Source organism: Dendrobium catenatum, unplaced genomic scaffold, assembly GCF_001605985.2.
Source record: "Dendrobium catenatum unplaced genomic scaffold, ASM160598v2 fragScaff_scaffold_231, whole genome shotgun sequence".
Lineage (NCBI taxonomy): Eukaryota > Viridiplantae > Streptophyta > Magnoliopsida > Asparagales > Orchidaceae > Dendrobium > Dendrobium catenatum.
The window spans coordinates 9,927,042-9,945,150 of record NW_021318693.1 but is presented as its reverse complement, the minus strand read 5'-3'; the positions used below and the strand labels follow the sequence as shown (position 1 = coordinate 9,945,150).

At 35.7% G+C, this 18,109-nt stretch overlaps 2 protein-coding genes across 2 annotated transcripts; one reads left to right on the top strand and one right to left on the bottom strand.

Annotated features, from left to right (window-relative positions):
• The first annotated feature begins 1,084 nt into the window (after positions 1-1,084).
• On the top strand, positions 1,085-4,050 carry LOC110109391. Its single transcript, XM_020840448.2, has one exon. It carries the CDS (start codon positions 1,132-1,134, stop codon positions 1,960-1,962), a length of 831 nt encoding a protein of 276 aa, XP_020696107.1. The 5' UTR covers positions 1,085-1,131; the 3' UTR covers positions 1,963-4,050.
• Positions 4,051-6,526: 2,476 nt separating this feature from the next.
• LOC110109390 (zinc finger protein CONSTANS-LIKE 15-like) lies at positions 6,527-9,678 on the bottom strand. Its single transcript, XM_028693166.1, has 5 exons — positions 9,029-9,678; positions 8,700-8,891; positions 8,504-8,617; positions 7,159-7,240; positions 6,527-6,868 (listed from the first exon to the last, which is right to left on the bottom strand). Exons 1-4 carry the CDS (start codon positions 9,647-9,649, stop codon positions 7,211-7,213), a joined length of 957 nt encoding a protein of 318 aa, XP_028548999.1. The 5' UTR covers positions 9,650-9,678; the 3' UTR covers positions 6,527-6,868; positions 7,159-7,210.
• Between the last annotated feature and the right edge of the window lie 8,431 nt (positions 9,679-18,109).

The window sequence follows — 18,109 nt, the reverse complement described above, 5'->3', positions numbered from 1 at the left end:
AGAATAATTTGAATTTGATCAACAATCTAAGTTGATGTTGGCATTTCCTCCCCGAACGGTTCTCGGTTTTAGTGGAGACTACAAAGCTTGCTTTTAATCTTTGCTAGATTTTTCGAATCACAATGACCTCCCAAAATTTAGGGTTGCAAGCTTCTCCAATAGAGATCTTTTCTAGGTATGTAAAAGCCAAGGAACCGTGAAGTAACCAGCTTAGTCTCATATCTTATATGAAAGATAAATTAGGACTGTGCGTTGGTAAACGTACAGAACTGCTTCCATGTAGGCGGAGGGGGGGGAGGCATGGGCACGTGCCCCCTCTCAAAAAAAAAATTTTTTTATAACCCATTGTTCAGCCTTTCATGTTTATTATGAAGGTTTTTTTTTTTAATTTATTCAAGCCTTCAATCCAAACAATATCTACCACCAATCAATGCTAAGCGGAATGGAAGAATGAAAAAAAACAAATGGGTAAACTGATTGAAATAGAGAGAGAAATGACACAGGACGAATCAGTTTCTTGTAATTTACAAAAACACTAGTGGAACTTTTCAGCTGGGCGTGGCCCAGTGATTTTTTCCTCTTCTGGGTTTTCCACATAAAAATCCTGGTGTTCATTTTCTTTTCTGTTTGTGTGCTGAATATTCATGCAACGCTCGGACGTGAATTTCTAAACTCTACCGCTGTGTATATTCTAGCCCGCAACATATATATAAAGGCTATTAGAACAAACTCTACTATATATGCCATTTGAGGTTGATTTTAAATAAATGATTTATTATAAAAAATAATTAAAATAAAAATTTTAAAATGTTTCTCTGGAAAAATCTAATACTACCTCTTTGTTATTTCTCTTGAACAATTGATAAATTATTACGTGCGTCGTGCGGTGTCCAGACTTAAAGTTATGTCTGGACTTTATTAAAAATGTGACATATGATCTTGTATATAACGTGTACAAATTTTTACACAATGTATATAAATTTATACATGTTATATACATAATTTTATCATTTATATAGTACATATATACTATACTAAACATATATCACGTTTTTATTTAATTCAAGATAACCGGACCCGCACATAATAATTTATCCGATTCTTAAGCCTGCTTGTCTGCTTTAAGCATCAATGGCATCCGAAGACAAAAAAGTAGCCATCTCCCGCCCCGTCCACCAAACCCTAGTTTTCACCCCCGTGCCCTTCGCTCTATGCTTAGCCTTCAGCTTCTATTTTATTCTCATTCAGAACCTTAATAGTCCTCTCGCCCTCGCCATCAAGCTCGCCAACGGCGTCATCCAAGCAACCAGTGCCTTCAAGTACCTTAAATCACCTTCACCTTCTTTTGCCACACTCTTCTTCGCATCCAAATTGGTGATTAAAGGCTTCAAGATCTCCCAGCGCCTGATTCCCACCGGCGTTGTGGTGGGACCCTCTCCCTCACCTATCGCCGCCAGAAAGCTCAAAGCTTGCGTCGCCGCCATTAATCTCTTGCGGTACGCGCGCCACCCTCCTTATGCTAATATGCCTATGGGATTAGGGTTTCTTCACAGCGGGCAAAAGTTTTCCAAGAATATCCTTAACGTATTGGACGGGTTTATCGGGCTTCAGCTGGATGCGGTTGTTAGAAGAAGTGTGGATGCCTTGGGTTTGCTTTTTAAGGCCGCGGTTATCTTGAGAGTGATCGGGGAACGGGTTGGAAGGAATGGGTGGGTTTGGAGGCGAAACAGGTATATGTTTTGGAGAGTTTGGGATTTGAGATGCGTGGTTTGCCTGCGGTGTAAAAGATCATATTTTGATAGAATTGTTATAGAGAAGAGACTTCCTTGTTTTAGGGGTTTGGATTTTGGTGCTTGTAATGTTGCTGGAGTTAAGCAAATGGAAGTTAGTGTGTCTGAACTGCTTTCATTGTCCATTCCCCTAGAAAAGGTGGATATGCGAAGTATATTGCAAAGACAGTAGCTGTACTCTGCGATTTCATACTACTGCTCTAGACAGTTTATTAGTCTTTATTTTAAGAAATAAGTATCAATTTTTTGTTCTTTCTGCTAAAAAAAAACATTTGTAAATTGTTAGATGGGCTGTAAATCTTGTTCTTAGCAGGTTCTCAAGAAAGGAAGCTTCTTATCTACCTAGAGTCCATTGTTCATAGGCTTCATATGATGTTAAGAAAGAAGTAGCTTGTAACAACCCTGTAAGGATCTGTGATAAATTTTGATTTGGGGACGCTGCCAACTTCAAGAAAACACAAGATTCAGAAGGGGAAGAAGAGAACAATCTCTACAAGGGCTTTACTTCATTTTATTGCATACCCTAATACATCCAATAGGAGGTATATCTATAGAGACACAAGATTCACTTTAAAATAACGCTAACATAAACTGCTATAGAATTAACCTATTAACATTAAGATAAACCACTATAGTGTTAATTACTAACCCATTTAACCGTTATAATCACCTCTTAAGCATCTATTACTCATAATGAATGACTGAATTGATTAAGCACTCATTACACATATTGATTGTATTTTTATCCATTGCAAAGTAACCTTGAACTATCGATTTGATTTATTACTCATTACACACATTGATTATATTATTATCCCTTGAAAATTTACCTTGATCTTAAGTTTAAACTTAATAAAAGAAGCCACTCAAGAGAGGATAAATTCAAGTGAGGAACTGTTGACCTTTTTGACATTGATTACTTACATATTTTACCTCGATTCGTTGTCGACTTTGAAATTTAATTTTTATCACATATTATTCTTTATTATATTTGAATATATATGTGGTTCGGTTGGTGCCAAATTGATGAGTGCTTTATATGAATTCATGCATTTGAGTCTTTATTGCACGTATTCATCTCCTACATAAAATCTTTTGATTTGTGCCTCATTTTGTGCAACTGATTGCTTGAGCTCGTTCGGATCATCAAGACCTTTCAAAAGAGTTTATTTGCGTTAGAGTCGGACACCACTTGATGTGTGTAGAGGAGAGAGAATTGTAGGGGTATTTTCTAATATATTTAATAATTAAAATAAACTAAAATCATAAAAAAGGTCGTCCAACACACTCACAATTCACTACTCACACTCCTGTGCATAAGAAGGTCGTCTCCCTTGCTTATCGGGATGAAATCTCTCCTTCACTAACGATATCCTTCTCTTCCTCCACACGCCATCAGTTGGATCTGCCCCTCGCCAGCTGGATCTGTCCACCACTAGTCGGATCCTGCCCTCACTAGCCGGGTCTGTGCACCACCAGCCCGAGCCCATCTCTTGCCCTCGCCAAATTTGCCCCTCACCAGCCCGAGCCCATCTCTTGCCCTCTGATTCGCACGCAACAGCAGCCCAATGCCTCCTCTACATCTCTCCCTCAGGCTCACATCTCCCCCTATAGCAGATTTCGGCCAGCATACTCCTATAGCAGATTTCGGCCAGCAATAGAGGGAGGATTTGATGCAGATTTAGCCAACAATAGAGGGAAAACAGCTTTACATTTTGCCAGCAATAATAAGGAAGAATAGCTATATGTTTCAGCCACCAAACAAGAAGAATAACTGCAGATTTGGGCTAGCAAGGAGGAGAAATCTGCTCAACATTTCAGCCGCCAAAGAGGGAAGAACATCAAATTGAAGATCTTTATAAAGGTAATGGACAGAGATGCTATTTATTTATTTCCTTCATTCTTGAGATCTAGTGATTAAAAGTTGAAATGATATTTTGGAGCTTCTATTTTCCTTTCAATTACATTGAGTAATTGTGGCATTGAAAATGTTTCTTTTGAGAGCAAGAAAAAGGATTCATATAGCCGAGCCCACGTAGTGGGACAAAGGCTTGATGTTGTTGTTGTTGTTGTTGAGAGCAAGAAAGAAAAACATTCTCATTTTCTTCTCCTTTAAAAAAAATCAAAAAGTAATGAAGCAATGAGTGAAGATAGAATGGATTTATGTCTCTATTGTTGATATAATAAAGTTCCTGTCATCCATTTTTACATATGTATTGCAATTCAATGTGTGAATAACATTCATCTTGGTTTGAGTTGATGTTTTCATTTTATTGCCTTGGTTAAAAAGATTTGTAGCGTTCATGATTTTTGAGGAACTCTTTCTCTGGTGAGTTAAGAAAGCATGGTTGCTCTTCTTCTTCTTCCCAATAATTCTTGATTGGAGTTTCCAATACTTTGTTACACTAATGATGGTACATGAAGTTAATATTGAATCTTTATTAAGTGATGCTATGAGATTAGTTTGGAGAACAACATGTATATTTTTTGGTGCTTCAATAGCACATGTAAACTGAATGCTATCAAATCACATTTATATTTCCCCCCTCTCCTTATTCTCTCCTTTTAGATTTTTGCAATACAAAGACGGGCAATCATGTGCTCTTTGAAAGTTTTGTTGAAAAGAGTTGTTGTTTTATTATGAATTACAAGGTTTTGATATTTTTTGTGATAAATTGTATAGTACTGAAATATGCTTCAGATGACTTTCTTAGTGAATTTGATGTGTTGTTTCATTTGGTGGATTCGAGGAATTGAAGTGCTAATTGCTCCATCTCTTTTAGTTTTTTTTTTTTGGTCCTTTAGAGGTTGAGATAAGGGTTCTCTTATATTTTAACAAATCATGTGTTAAATGCATCATTCATTGTCGAAAATATATAAGATTCTTGCATTTCAATAATCATGAATAGATGGAAGATGTATTATGCATAGTTGTGTTCCAATAACATGTGTATATTCAAAAAGCTTTGATTATATTGGAAAATCTCACATATTATTTTATGCTTTAATGTTAGATGTAAATGCAAGCTTAATAAGTCTACGTCATAATCATATTTCTTCTCTGAATTCTCACAATAGAAGAAAATAATTGTTATACATCTTTGGAAGTTTTTGCAAACATCAACTTCTTGTAATGAATTACATTCATAATTCAAGAATAAGATAGTCTTATCAATCTTAGGGGTCATCCATGGATTAACTTTGTGATGCAATATTAGTAAGTTACATGTGAGTTTCTCCTATCTAGATTTGATATAAACATAGTACGAATGAACTTATATTTCATTGTGGTATAATCAAATGTTTATGTATGAATGGAGTTATTTAGTGAATATACAATGCTTGTGTAAATCTTTTCCTTTTCCCTCTTGTTTTATTTTCACAAAATCTGAAATATAAATTTCTATTGATGTGAATTAAATTGTTTTATGTTTCTTACACTTAAAAAGGTTGCTATACATGCACTTAACAACGATAGCTATTTCATAGGTTTGTATAAAATTCATGTTTCATTTACTTCTATTTGAATGCAGATTTATTATTTGATTAATCGATAATTAATCATTTTCTCTTCATAAGATTAATGGAAGAAAAATAAATTGGTTGACATGTTTGATATAAGTTTTTAATTGAAGACCAATAGACTTGCATGATCAAATATATTATTCATTCATAGGAATTGAAAGTATATATATGTTAATTGATGTTTCATGAATCCAATGAGAGAGTTTTGTCTACATTAATTTTCTCAAATTTAAGATGTGTTTGCATGTTTTATACGCATTGCATATTGAAAGTTCATAAACTTGTTGGAAATGTTTATATGTATATTTGAACAATAATGTCATTTATTTTTTCACCAATTAACTACATAAAACTTCGTTTCATATATCAATTATTCCCACTTATTTCTACATGAATTTCGTCACATAGCTATGTTAAATATTAACACGTATGTCTTTATGTCTTATGAAAGTAACAATAGTAATGGCTTGGAGGGAGAAGTTAAGGAGATCAGTCATCTCCATTTTTTTTCAAATAGAGGTGCTACGATCGAAAACCACTTGACAAGCACCAGGGAGGTAAATTCTATAAACTTAGAACCTCCTAGGTCTTCAAAGCCTTGCATCTGAATAAGATTTTGCTATATCTTAGGTCCTTTTAAAAGCCATGTATTTAATTTTTCAAACTTGATATCTCACTAGTGAGTAAAACTTTATTCGTTAGTGATAAGCTTAGGGATGTGTAGCATTGATTTATTACCCTCATTAAAATTTTTTTTTCTTTGATTTTCATAAATCATAATGTGTATAATAAAACAAATATGTTAATAAAAATAAAAATAAGATAACTAAACATAAACAAATCAAATTTATCAAACTCTAATCTGAAAGTTATTAAAGTTGATGATAAATACAGTTTTAACAGGAGAAAATACATTCTCGCAACAATTATCACCCTGCTATTTGAGACTATCCCAATCTTCTTCGATATCAAGCAGAAACTTTCAATAAAACAACCATTACAGGTTTAATCCCAGAAAAAAAAAAATGAATTCTATTGATGTTAGCTTGACAATCAATCATACAACTTGTATAGAAATTCATAAAAAGAAGTGTAGTTTATTTTATTTATGCAGAATCTCTTAATTCATTGGCGTCTTTACAATGCGTATTTTATGATCACCGATGAATAAGAGTAAGAAAGTTACAAAGCTTGGAATTTGCTTTTGTAGAGATTATATTTGTTGGCCATGCAACCAGAACCAGAAAATTTAACAAATAACCGACGAGAAAATTTGAATCCAATTTCGTTAAAGATGTACACTGTACTGAAAGCAACTGTCGCCATGCCGTCATTTTATTTAGGTCGTAAATATAGGACCTAATTACTGGCTGTAAATGCAATGTCAAGAAAGGGAAGAACACCAAACTCTAAAACAGTTTGTGAGCTTCTAGAGATCATAACCAAGACGCAACAGGGTAGTTGAAGTCGAAGGAAATCACTTCACTAATGTGAGCTGGAATGTCTGAAGAGTCGACGAGTCTATCTTCGTTGTTCCTCAACGCCATCTGCGACTGCAATTCAGCAAAGAAAATATTCAGAAATCTGCCACTTCAGAATTGCATTCATGTTGATAACAAAACGTTTTTTATATGCAGAATCTTTTGATGTTTCGCATTGACATGCTTTACTAAGAAATGTATTCTTATTCAAGACGGCAATTTATTGACTGAGGAAGGAAAGACGAGGATTATGTCTTTCTGTTTTGTTCTATTGATCATTCTATCAAGGTAGTTTTCTTAGTACAATGTTGTTGACCTCTGCAAATAAAAGAAAAATTAAAAAAAGAGACTTAAATCATTACCTGTGCTGAGACCTCACCCAATTCTTGCTCAAAATCTTTGCCATCTGCCCCTTTAACATGTCCCAATTGCTCCGTATGCTATCTGCATGGAAAATAATGATAAAAAAATGGAAGTTTGAAATCCTATAGCTACTCTCCACGCTTCGTCTTGTTTGTATTAATATTTGTTATAGTTATTTATATTTATATATTTTAATATTAGTTGTTAATAATATTAGTATTATTGTTGATATTACTAATATATATATATATACACGCGGAACCACAGGTTTCTTAGCGGGGGCAATTGCCCCCCACTAAAAAAAAAAATCTCTTATAGGAGTGAAATTTTTTTTTGCGCCGCCCCCTCCTCTAAAAAACCGTTTGTTCTAACATGCACTAATATATATATATATATATATATATATATATATATAGTATATTATTTGTGTGTGTGTGAGAGAGGAAATAGAAAAGCAAAAAAAATAAAAGTAAAAATAAATAAAGGCAAAAAAAATAAAAATAAATAAATAAATAAATAAATAAATAAAATAAAATAAAGAGGACGTATTGTAGAAGATAGATGAAGATAGGAACCTACAATATTCAAGAACCATTACAATGCAAATACATCAAGCAATAAAGGAGTTCAATGCATACAATGATCTCTATTTGCAGAAGACAAATGAGCTCTCCAATAGAGGATCAATAGAGAACAAATAACCTGCGTACATATTGTCCCTCATTCATAGGTGGTTTAATGAAGATCATAACAACGTGCTTACCAACTATATTCTTATTAACTAAGGAAGGAAGAAGAAATTGTTCTTTCTATAATTGTTCGATTGATGCATTGTATCAAGAGAATTTTTGTAGTACAGAGTCATATCAGACCGACTGCCAAACCTTTTCAGAATTGAGAATTAAATCAATAGTATGTGTTGGCCATTAGTGTCTGAACATCTATTGGTGATTGGAAGGCTTTCAAACAACATGTACGCTTCATCTAATGCAACATAAATTATATTTTTCTAGTGATTCTGCTATGTATGAAATATGCAAACAATATATATATATATATATTTATATGTAGTTCAAGTTAAGACAATCTGATTCAATAAGTTATGTTTGAAATAGTTAGCTGAATTATAAAAAACCAATTTATTGAAGTCGTTTGGATTATAGGGAACTTGTCTTCACATTGTATAATTTAAATTTGAGCAATATCCACTGGACTCAGAGTAAGGGTTGAGCAGGACTAATCTTCCAAGTTTTCGGACTCTTAATTTCACACTTATTTGACTAAACACATGCATTGTCTTATTAAAGGAAAAACAAGACAAGATAGAACGTTAAAATTGCTCACCTCTTCATCATTAGCAAAGCTAGGCATTGGCATCACATCACTAAACTCTTCGATCTTCGCAAATCTACCTCGAACTCGAGGCCTGCTATCAGCTAGGATCTTCCTACATGTGTACTGTCATATTTTTGTTTCATGTCAGTGATTTACAAAATAAGCAGCAGAAGAAGCGTATTTGTCTGAAGCATCTGTCAGTTACCTTGATCGTTTTGCTAAAATTCCTCTCCTTCTTCTTCCTAAGATACCTATCTAACTTCTTCCTCCTTTCCTCCGGTGATGCTCGACTAACTTTATTGTTTGAGTCATCCATTCTGGGGATATCGGAAGGCATTTGTAATGGAGCAATACTGGTGCTACACATTGGCCTTACATTTTGGTTATCTCTCAGTACCTTCAGAGAAATTCATGCATCAGATGAATGCCATTATAATTTAATTAATATAAAGAAATTTGATATCGATTGAGCAAATATAATAGTTTACAGGCAGGAGACATTATTAGGTAATAGGTATGATAAAATATGCATACTTGTAAGTTTCCGGGGCTGTAGAGTCTCGGCATAGGTTCATATGTGTAGATTCCTCTTAGATTGCAGGCTTCTGCAGCCTCCATCGGCCTCACGGGCATGCCAACACTGGTATTTTTCCCCATCCCATCATCTGCTACAAATGTCGGCATTCTCATTCTTTCAGCATAAAGCTGCCCTCCAATTCCACCATTAGCATCCATGAATGAGCTGCGCTGCATTGCTGATGGCTCCATGCCCATATATCCAGGCAAGCCCAAATGACCCGAAGGAAGCTGCTGGTTCACTACTGAGTTTGGCGGGTTAGATGTGAAGGGAGGATTACAAATCATTGGATTGGGCTGATTCATAGGATGGATTGGAGCCATTGATGCAGCTGGAAGTGATGGAAAGCTATTAGGTTCCGGTTCAGGTGGAAGTTGAGGATTGATAAGAGAGGATATTAGTTCTGAGTTGAAGGAATTGTCATAGCCGGGCAAGTTGGCGATGTTCGTATCAGGTTCAGGGAAGGTTATTGTGACGGGGACGTCCGAAGAACAAACACCATTGTTGGTTGAGGATAAGACTCTTGGTGAGTAGCCAGCTTCTCGAAACAAGTTATCTTCGTAATCAAAGTTGGGCATTTTGTCTTTTACAGAACTGGATAAGCACTCCTGTTACAATCAAAATCAAATCTTCAAGTCATAAAGATGTTCAAAAAGATTCAAAAACAAGAATCTTTAAAACTCCAGAAACAGATTAGTTGGGAAGACGAGGACAATCCTTAGACGCCTGTATCTTACAGGTGTTTTTGGAGATGAGGACAATTCTTACATTATCTTTTATTTTATTTCTAATAATTTTATCAAATGGAAACTTCTATAATGACGAATGCAGCTTATGAGCCACCCTTAAACAACTAAATTATTCTATTAGCATGTAATTAGAAGACAGCCCCAATCCTAATCCTCAATGTAATTAAGGAAAATTGAAATCTTACAAACAAAAAACTGAAAGCAAGCAACAATATTCTAAGCTATCTAAGATAAAAAATGCTGTTGAGGGTTTAGATAGCAAGTTAACCATCCTTAGCGTTCTTGCATTGAAGGCCAAAGTGCATGATTCTCCAAATAGGTCTTGTCCAGTGGATATTGCTCAGATTTTGCTTTATCTTTTTATGACAATTATGAATCTTATATTTTATGGTCTCCATATGAAAAAGATGAGTTAACATTATTAGTTAAAAATGACAAAAATTATTGTGGAAGTGTGATATAAATTTTTTTTGGTACTTATATATATTGAGGGATACTGATACAAATTATATATGTGCGAGGCATGCATGCGAGTCCCATCGAGAATCATATAAGAATTCTTATATGAAATTAATAGAATAATCTCTTCATAAAATAAATCATTTTAGATAAATTTGCCTACGCTAGCCATTGTTTCTCTCTTATTCATCAAGTGATTATAGCCCTATAAGGTATTGCAACATTAACGTATCCAAATGAAACAACTTTTTTCTTTATGAAATTGGAGCGCGAGGAGTTAACTCAGCAGAAGTTTGTGTTGGATATGATCTAATGACATATGCTATTCTTAAAGTTATGCGATGCACATATTATATATAAAACGCTATATCTTAATTAAAAAAGGTTGATGAAAATTCTATTTTAAAAAAAATTAATAATGTGGAGATAAATAATTAAAAAAGAATGGTTAATAGAGAGGAGAGAGAGGAGAGAGGAGAGAGATGAATTGGGAGTCAATATATAAAAAGCGGGGGCCCCAACTGTCCATGGGAAAAAAACAGAAAAATTGTAAGATTAGTAAAAAAAACCTGCAAATCTGAACCGTGAGATTTCTCGGCTAAATAATCAACAGAATAAGAAATTAAAAATAGAGAAGATGAAAAATAAATGCAGGAATGAAAATAAATACACATAAATTAAAAACAACTTCTTAGCATAAGATGATCAAAAGCTGTTCAAAACGAAGCCTAAATCTAATTCATCAAAAAAAAAAAAAAAAAATCGTTAGTTTGCGAGAAGCAGATCCTTCCGACGCTTTAGATAAATAACAAACAAACAAAATACGTCGTAAAACGTCGACGTAAAGAAATGCTATTAGCTTTAATCAATCTTTATAAACATCTAATGAGAATTCGGTCATAGAGAATCACATCAAGGGATGGATGCACCGGCGATCGAATCAAATCCTCCAGCATTTTGTCAATACAAAGCGATTCCGAAGAGGGAGTTCTAATTCCTTTTTCCATTATCAGGGGAATGCAGAAGAAGAAGAAATTAAGGAACGGAAAAAATATTGGTTGATGCATGCAATGATGAGGCTGTAGATGTTTATAGGGGCGGCGAGCGAAGAAAACAGACAATTTATGCCCAGCTTTAGAATGTGCCTATTTGCCTCCGGACTGTAAGGGAAGCGACCAGTTTTAATCACGGGCCCTTTTGGACCCACCAATAATTTTTGGCCACGTCAGCTATTAGTTATGTGGAATGCGAATGTGGCACAACTGAAACTTAAAATGTAACAAAAAAACCAGTAATTAGTTGAGAGGCTAGCTGGAGTAAACGGATTGCTCAATCTAAGAGACCGGCTTATTTGCTCCAGATCAAAACGGAATCAAATAAATATAACATATTTAAAATATTGTAATAACAAGGGTGAGGTAAGATGGTGGTCGGCGGCAATGGTCGATGGTGGAGGTGGTGACGATGGGTGTGGTGATGGTAGGGATCTATAGAGTTGGTATCGGTTGATGATGGGTGGCGGCGGTCGGTGATGACAGTTGTGTTGAAGATCGACAGTGATAATGGATAGCGATGGATGATGACTGCTAGTGATGGCGGTGCCTGGGGTGGTGGAAATTAAGCGTGGAAACGAGTCAAGTCGAGCTCGAGTCATATCTAACTCAAGCTCGACTCGGGAGTCAAATCTCGAGCTCGAACACGAGTCGAGCCCAGAAGGTGAGCTCGTTAATAAATATAACTTAAATATTAATAATTTAATTAAAACATTTTTATGAACGTTTTACCATTGAAATTTATTCCGCCGAATATCACCGGAAACTTTCAAATCCGTCGAAAACTTAACAATTTTTTGCCGGAAAATCCGTCGGTAATGCGTGATTTTACTGTAGTAAATATCCGATTCCACGTCCCACCATGCCCACGATAGTCGCATGGTGAGAAATTGGAAGCGTGATTGTTGTTGCAACAAAAGCTTATATCGGTGCTAGACATGGAAGAAAGGTGTTTCATCTGATGATGGGAAGGTCGCTGTCGAATCTTGAGACAATGCTTGCATGATATGGAAGATTTGGGCGAATCTTGTGTCTTGGATCGGGGATGGATGCAATCAAGGCCGGAAAGGTATTAAGAATTGCGGCAGTTTGGTGGCCAATGATGGATTAATGAATGGTGGCCTGAATACCGTTAATCTGGCAATGGCGTTATTGGGTGTGGAAGTGGGTGTATGAATGGTGGCCTCACTGCGACCTCATACCCAACTAAGCCGAACCTAGATCCGACTTACTTGATCTGTTCAATCCTTCTGCCCTCATTCAGCCAAAACCTATATGCAGGTATATATATTCCTTATCTTATATTATTGAATTAGTTGTTATTATATATATTATTAGTTATAATAATGTTTGTTATTAATATTATTATTAGCATTACTCTTATCATTAATATTATTATTAATTATATTAAAAAGAAAGAGAAAATTTCTCAAAAAAAGGAGAAATAAAAGTAAGAGAGAAAACTTAAAATAAAAATGAAGAAAAGAGAGAAAAAAAGAAAGAAATAAAAGATGGGAAATATAAAATAAAAAGTCCAAAAAGAAAAAGAAGAGGGGCTATGCATTTTTGTGTACATCTTTATTCATCGTCGGCGGCTTCAACCCCACTTGCAACAGGTATAAAATTCTAAATCTTCAAAAGCATGCTCTCAGTGTTCGTGTCAATCCTGAAAAACTGCCCATACACATTTTTTTTCTAGCGTGCTGGGAAGGAAAACTGATGCGATGCCTACGGTGAGGCGGGAAAGCCCTATACTGCTTTTCTCTAGCGTGGCAGGGACAAATATACAACTATGAATTTCAAGCAGGTACTGAATACTCATACACTTCTTTCTCTAGCGTGGTGGGATTGAAGACTTATGGCTGTGGTGTCATCCAACACCTATCATACACGTTTTTCTATAGTATGGTGGGAGGCCTATACTCTTGGAATTTCCCTTAAACATGGGAGGTACCAGGAGGCTGTCGAAAGAACCAGCTAAAATGAAATTGAATTGAAATCAAACTTGAATCAATTTTGAACCATAGGGGGCTTGGACTTACAATTGAACTCAAGCAAAGACCTGATTTGGACAACAGGGAACTTCACTCTAATGCATGTAACAAAGAACTCAAACTCAGGAAAAATAGAATGAGCTTAAATTTAAGCTCAAGTGAATGAATGCAAGGAGCCTAAAATTGAATGCATCATAAAGGACCTGGGCTTCAATGAATCATATGAAATCAAGTCTAAATTAAGGTGCTTTGAGCCAAGTTTAGTTTAAATATCAAAGCATTTGCAAATGCATTGTAAGGGATTATGGTTCGATTCAAACCCAAACAAATAAGGAGTTCAAATATGACTTGAATCACCGAGAAAGAATACTTGTAAATTTCAATACAACATAGGGAATGAGATTCAAATCCAAATGATAAATGAGCATGCAAGTATAAAATGAAGTGTCCAAACCATTCTCAATGCACATGATTTATTCATAAGTAAGTGAATAATAGAGAGGTTGATGATATCACAACATGAAGAATAGACTATGATGTATACAATACATTTCTCATAAATGGGGAATAGGCAACAAGTACTATAATTTCCATGCGACCAACCTAAGCTTACAGATAAATAAACATACAACCTGCATACGGAGGATGACACACTTGTGATACATACGAGCTCCTATAAGCCATTGAAGGAGACTTGTAACGAGCAAAATGATTTGCTTAGGAAATGGACATGAACACATGATGCACATGGCAACCTATTTATGGGTATCCCTACAATCAACTATTTGATGACAATCAAATATATTTATTCCTTATATGTAGAGGGATTTAACATGTAGTGAATACAAAAGTCACTTGTGAACATAGAGGCTCATGTAACTTGCTACTTGTAGGCAAAAATTATGTGTTTGCAATGCATACAAGACATCTATACACCTACGAACTATCGTAGCAAAAGGCAATGAACTCTACAACATATTTATGATCGGTCACCATTTAATATTAAGCAGATACATTGATCCATTACAAGCAAACACTGGATGATATGCAACAAATGTATGTGCCTGCGGGTCCTTGTAAAAGACTCGACAAACATGATAAATATCATCCATGAGAAAAAATCCAAAGAACTATGAAAAATGCAAGTTCCTACAAGCTTCTGTAGGAAACCCGCCATACACTTAACATGCCGTCTACAAGAAGGTTGTAAGGGAACTACAATAGATAGTAACATCTACTAGTGATAGTAAGAGATTCATAAGTGTACTACAATCTACTCGTGAAAAGAAACAAGTAGTGCATGATAGTTTACCTATACAAGACAAGCAAATGACTGCAGTGCTATGCAATGCCACTATATATATAACATCAATGCAAGCGAACAGAAGGCATTTACAAATATTCCAAGAATGCCCCCGCACATACACTGTAATATGTATGCATATAGGTTCACATAAGGGGATGCATAATACATACTCATGAGCCCCAATAAGTGTTATGACTACACATATGACGCCTAGGGATGTTGTGCGGTCCAATAAATGAACCACATTAGAGCCCAATCCTTCTATATGGATATATAGGAATCAACACGACTCGAATTATCAAACAGATATATGGTCATGGTGTAGACTGGAATATATATTTTATACGTTCATATAAGGCCTTCAAGGTCTACGACGAAAGAAATTTATCACCAAAATTATAAATCCTATAGACCCGATCCTTTGTCGACCAGTAGATAGAGTCGACAAAGTTTAATCAATAAAATGCAATTGCCCATTAACATCGTGATGATAAAAAATGCAATTGCCCATTAACATCCCAAAGATAATTATGTTGAATGTAAATCTCAAGTGGAGGAGTCAATTTCAATTATCTAAAGTTTGCCCATCAAAAATCCAAAATAAAAATAAAATCCCAAAATATTTAAAATTGAAATTAACTATAAAATGCTTAAATCAAAATCCATCCATCATATGTAATAGTTTATCGAGGTGGACAAATATGGAAAATACTTCAACTCACAAAGAGCTAATATATGGTCAAGAATATCCCTAGGATTCATTCTCAAATAATTTTCTATCAGTAAGGATGTAGCACGTGTCCTTTAAATTGTGATTTTACTACCAAATGGTGTCGCAGCTAAATGGTTATCATCGGGGCCCTATGAACCGGGTGGTTTGTGAGGTACCTTTTGATGAGGCAACCCATGGCTGCCGATAATGATCCTTTTATCAGGTTGGGTCGACTACCTCCTCTGACTAAGTAGACTAGGGACATCGATGGCTCAAGATGATGGAAACATGAGATCTTTATCGGGTCCATTATCACTCCCCCCCCCCACTTTAAGTATAAGATTGTGAAATGTTCAATTTTAAATATTAAACTTTTCAATAGCCCAAACCCATGTTGCCACTATACACAAGATACTACATATTTATAGATACAATGTATATGATCGATGACTAGTCTTAATCAAAAGTTCTCTCTCATTATCGGGAGGGGTAATTAATTATAGGGGCTTGTGCCTACAAGAAACCAAAACTCATATCATAAGGTCCTCATAAAATGAGGGGGGAATCTCTGGGTAGTGTTTTATTCACAAGAATGTTGCCTTCCCAAAATTCATCTCAAAACTTAATCTATTAAAACTCCCCCAAAAAGCCGTAGGGAGGCTGAGGCTGAATTTTAGAGCCCACAAATTTCTGGCGACTCCGCAGGGGTTTGATTTCTCTTTCCATCTTTGGCTAGTCGCTGTTGATCTCATTTTTACATGAGGTCACTTGGACATAATTGGGTTTCTTTCTGGTAACCAAATCATTAGAAGGTCTCTACCTATCAATTATACAGGTCCTAGTCAGGATCCAATTCAATCAATTAACTTTAAGATTCATATCAACTACAAGATTCCAACATTTTAAACTAAACCTCAGGGTTAGGGACGCAGGTCCTAAAAGCCTTTCTAGGTGATTTTTCTATCACCTTAAATCCTAATCAACTGGCATCCAATTTAGAGTTTATCAAATACATGTTGATATGACATGTCTTTAGTACCAACTCTCCAAATTTGAGCTCATTTGGAAGACTCTAACCCCAGAAACCACATTGATTTCTAAAGGATGTAAAACCTTCAATTATTTACGACCTATGTCGCTAGACATGCTATCCAGTGGAATTTGACCATGGGACCCCTTCCAAACCTTCCAACGACACACATGGCCTTTGTTAAGACCTCTTGACCACAAACCTACACTTTCCTACATTCATTTTGACTCAGTGATCACTAGGAGTCAAAATGACCAAAAAGCCCTTTAAGGGATTTTTTGTCTTTTCCCCAAAATTCAGCATGGCTTTCCCTCCTCAATCCTCAAAACTCATCGTAATGAATCAAAATTTTATTTAGGATCCATTGGACCCAAACTAAGACCTTGAGTCAACCTGGTGGATCAAGTTAAATTAGTTTGACCCAAGGACCTATTAAGGGTCCAAATAAATGATTTGACCCATGTGGCTAATTAGACCCCTAAAATCACCTCCAACAAACTTCAAATATCATTTTAAACATATCAAGTCACAAACCAGGCCTTGGGTACGTTAACTTGGTTGACCCAATAGGTCCTTAAGGATCTAAATGGGTTACTCCAACCCATTTGATCAAGTCAAACCTTTCAAACTTTCAAATCTTCACTTATGGATGACTCAAACATACTCCAAGCCTTGGCCTATCAATTCTAAATGATTTTCACCAAGTCAACCCAATATCACTGGTCAAATCTCATTAAACATTCATGTTTTCATTCAAAGTCCCATCCTTGAGTTTCAAATCCCTTTCAAATCATTCCTATCAGCTGAAGTTTGACACTTGGCCTGCCACCTCACTTATGTTTGAATGTTTGACCAGTTAAACAATAAATACAAGGCTTTGAATTAGGCAAAAGTGGTCAAACTATTGCCTTAATCCATCTCCACTCCAGTTCAAGTCATTTAAGTCATCCAAACAGCTCAGCACCTCCCTCCCATGCCACATCATCATCTATTGACCAGTTTGACTGGTCAAACTATCAACCCAAGGTCAAATAAGCTCTTTTGGTCAGATCCCTCTCACATGCTCAAGTCCTTCTCAAACCTTTTGAGTTGGCCAGCCCAACTGAGAGAAAAATCTCTCTTGTAGCTCACTAAACAAAGCCCAGCTCTTGGTTTAGCCTTAAATGGAAAATGGTCACCTCCATAAGCCTAAAGCATCCAATGGCTATAAGGATGTTCCAACCTATGGATCAGCTTTCCAACTACCCTAAGGACATGTGTTAGCATCTAGGAAGCCCATGGATCAATCCCAGTTGTCCATGAAAGGCTAGAATGTTTGAATAGGGGAAAATCATCAAAATAAGCTTATTGATTGACCAAACCTTATCTCTCTACCCCAACTCTCCCAGACCTAGGACCTTGTTCGTTCGAGCTCCTTAGGCCTCTATCTCCATTTCACAACCAAATCTCATCATTCAAATCTCGTTGCCAGTGAGTTTTCTGACAAACCGATAGCAAAGACCATCCAAGGCTCGTGGAGGTCGATCCATAGCTTTTTAGACTATCCTTTCTTCTATAAAATGGAGCGTGGACAGTCTACAAATGCAACAAGCCATTAAACAGCCCAAACCATCTGTTAACTTGAGGTAAAATCTAAACCCTAGACAGAAGCAATTAGGGTTATTTAGCTTTTCAAAAAGAGTTTTTTAAGCAATATTTTTATATCCCCAAGAATGCTCTTCATGTTTAGAGCCCAT

Coding starts and splice junctions, on each gene's coding strand:
- LOC110109391 (XM_020840448.2), top strand. CDS start 1,132: ATGGCATCCGAAGACAAAAAAGTAGCCATCTCCCGCCCCGTCCACCAA.
- LOC110109390 (XM_028693166.1), bottom strand. CDS start 9,649: ATGCCCAACTTTGATTACGAAGATAACTTGTTTCGAGAAGCTGGCTAC. Junction 8,892..9,028: donor ACAGCCCCGGAAACTTACAA/GTATGCATATTT, acceptor ATTTCTCTGAAG/GTACTGAGAGATAACCAAAA. Junction 7,241..8,503: donor GCTTTGCTAATGATGAAGAG/GTGAGCAATTTT, acceptor TTTTCCATGCAG/ATAGCATACGGAGCAATTGG.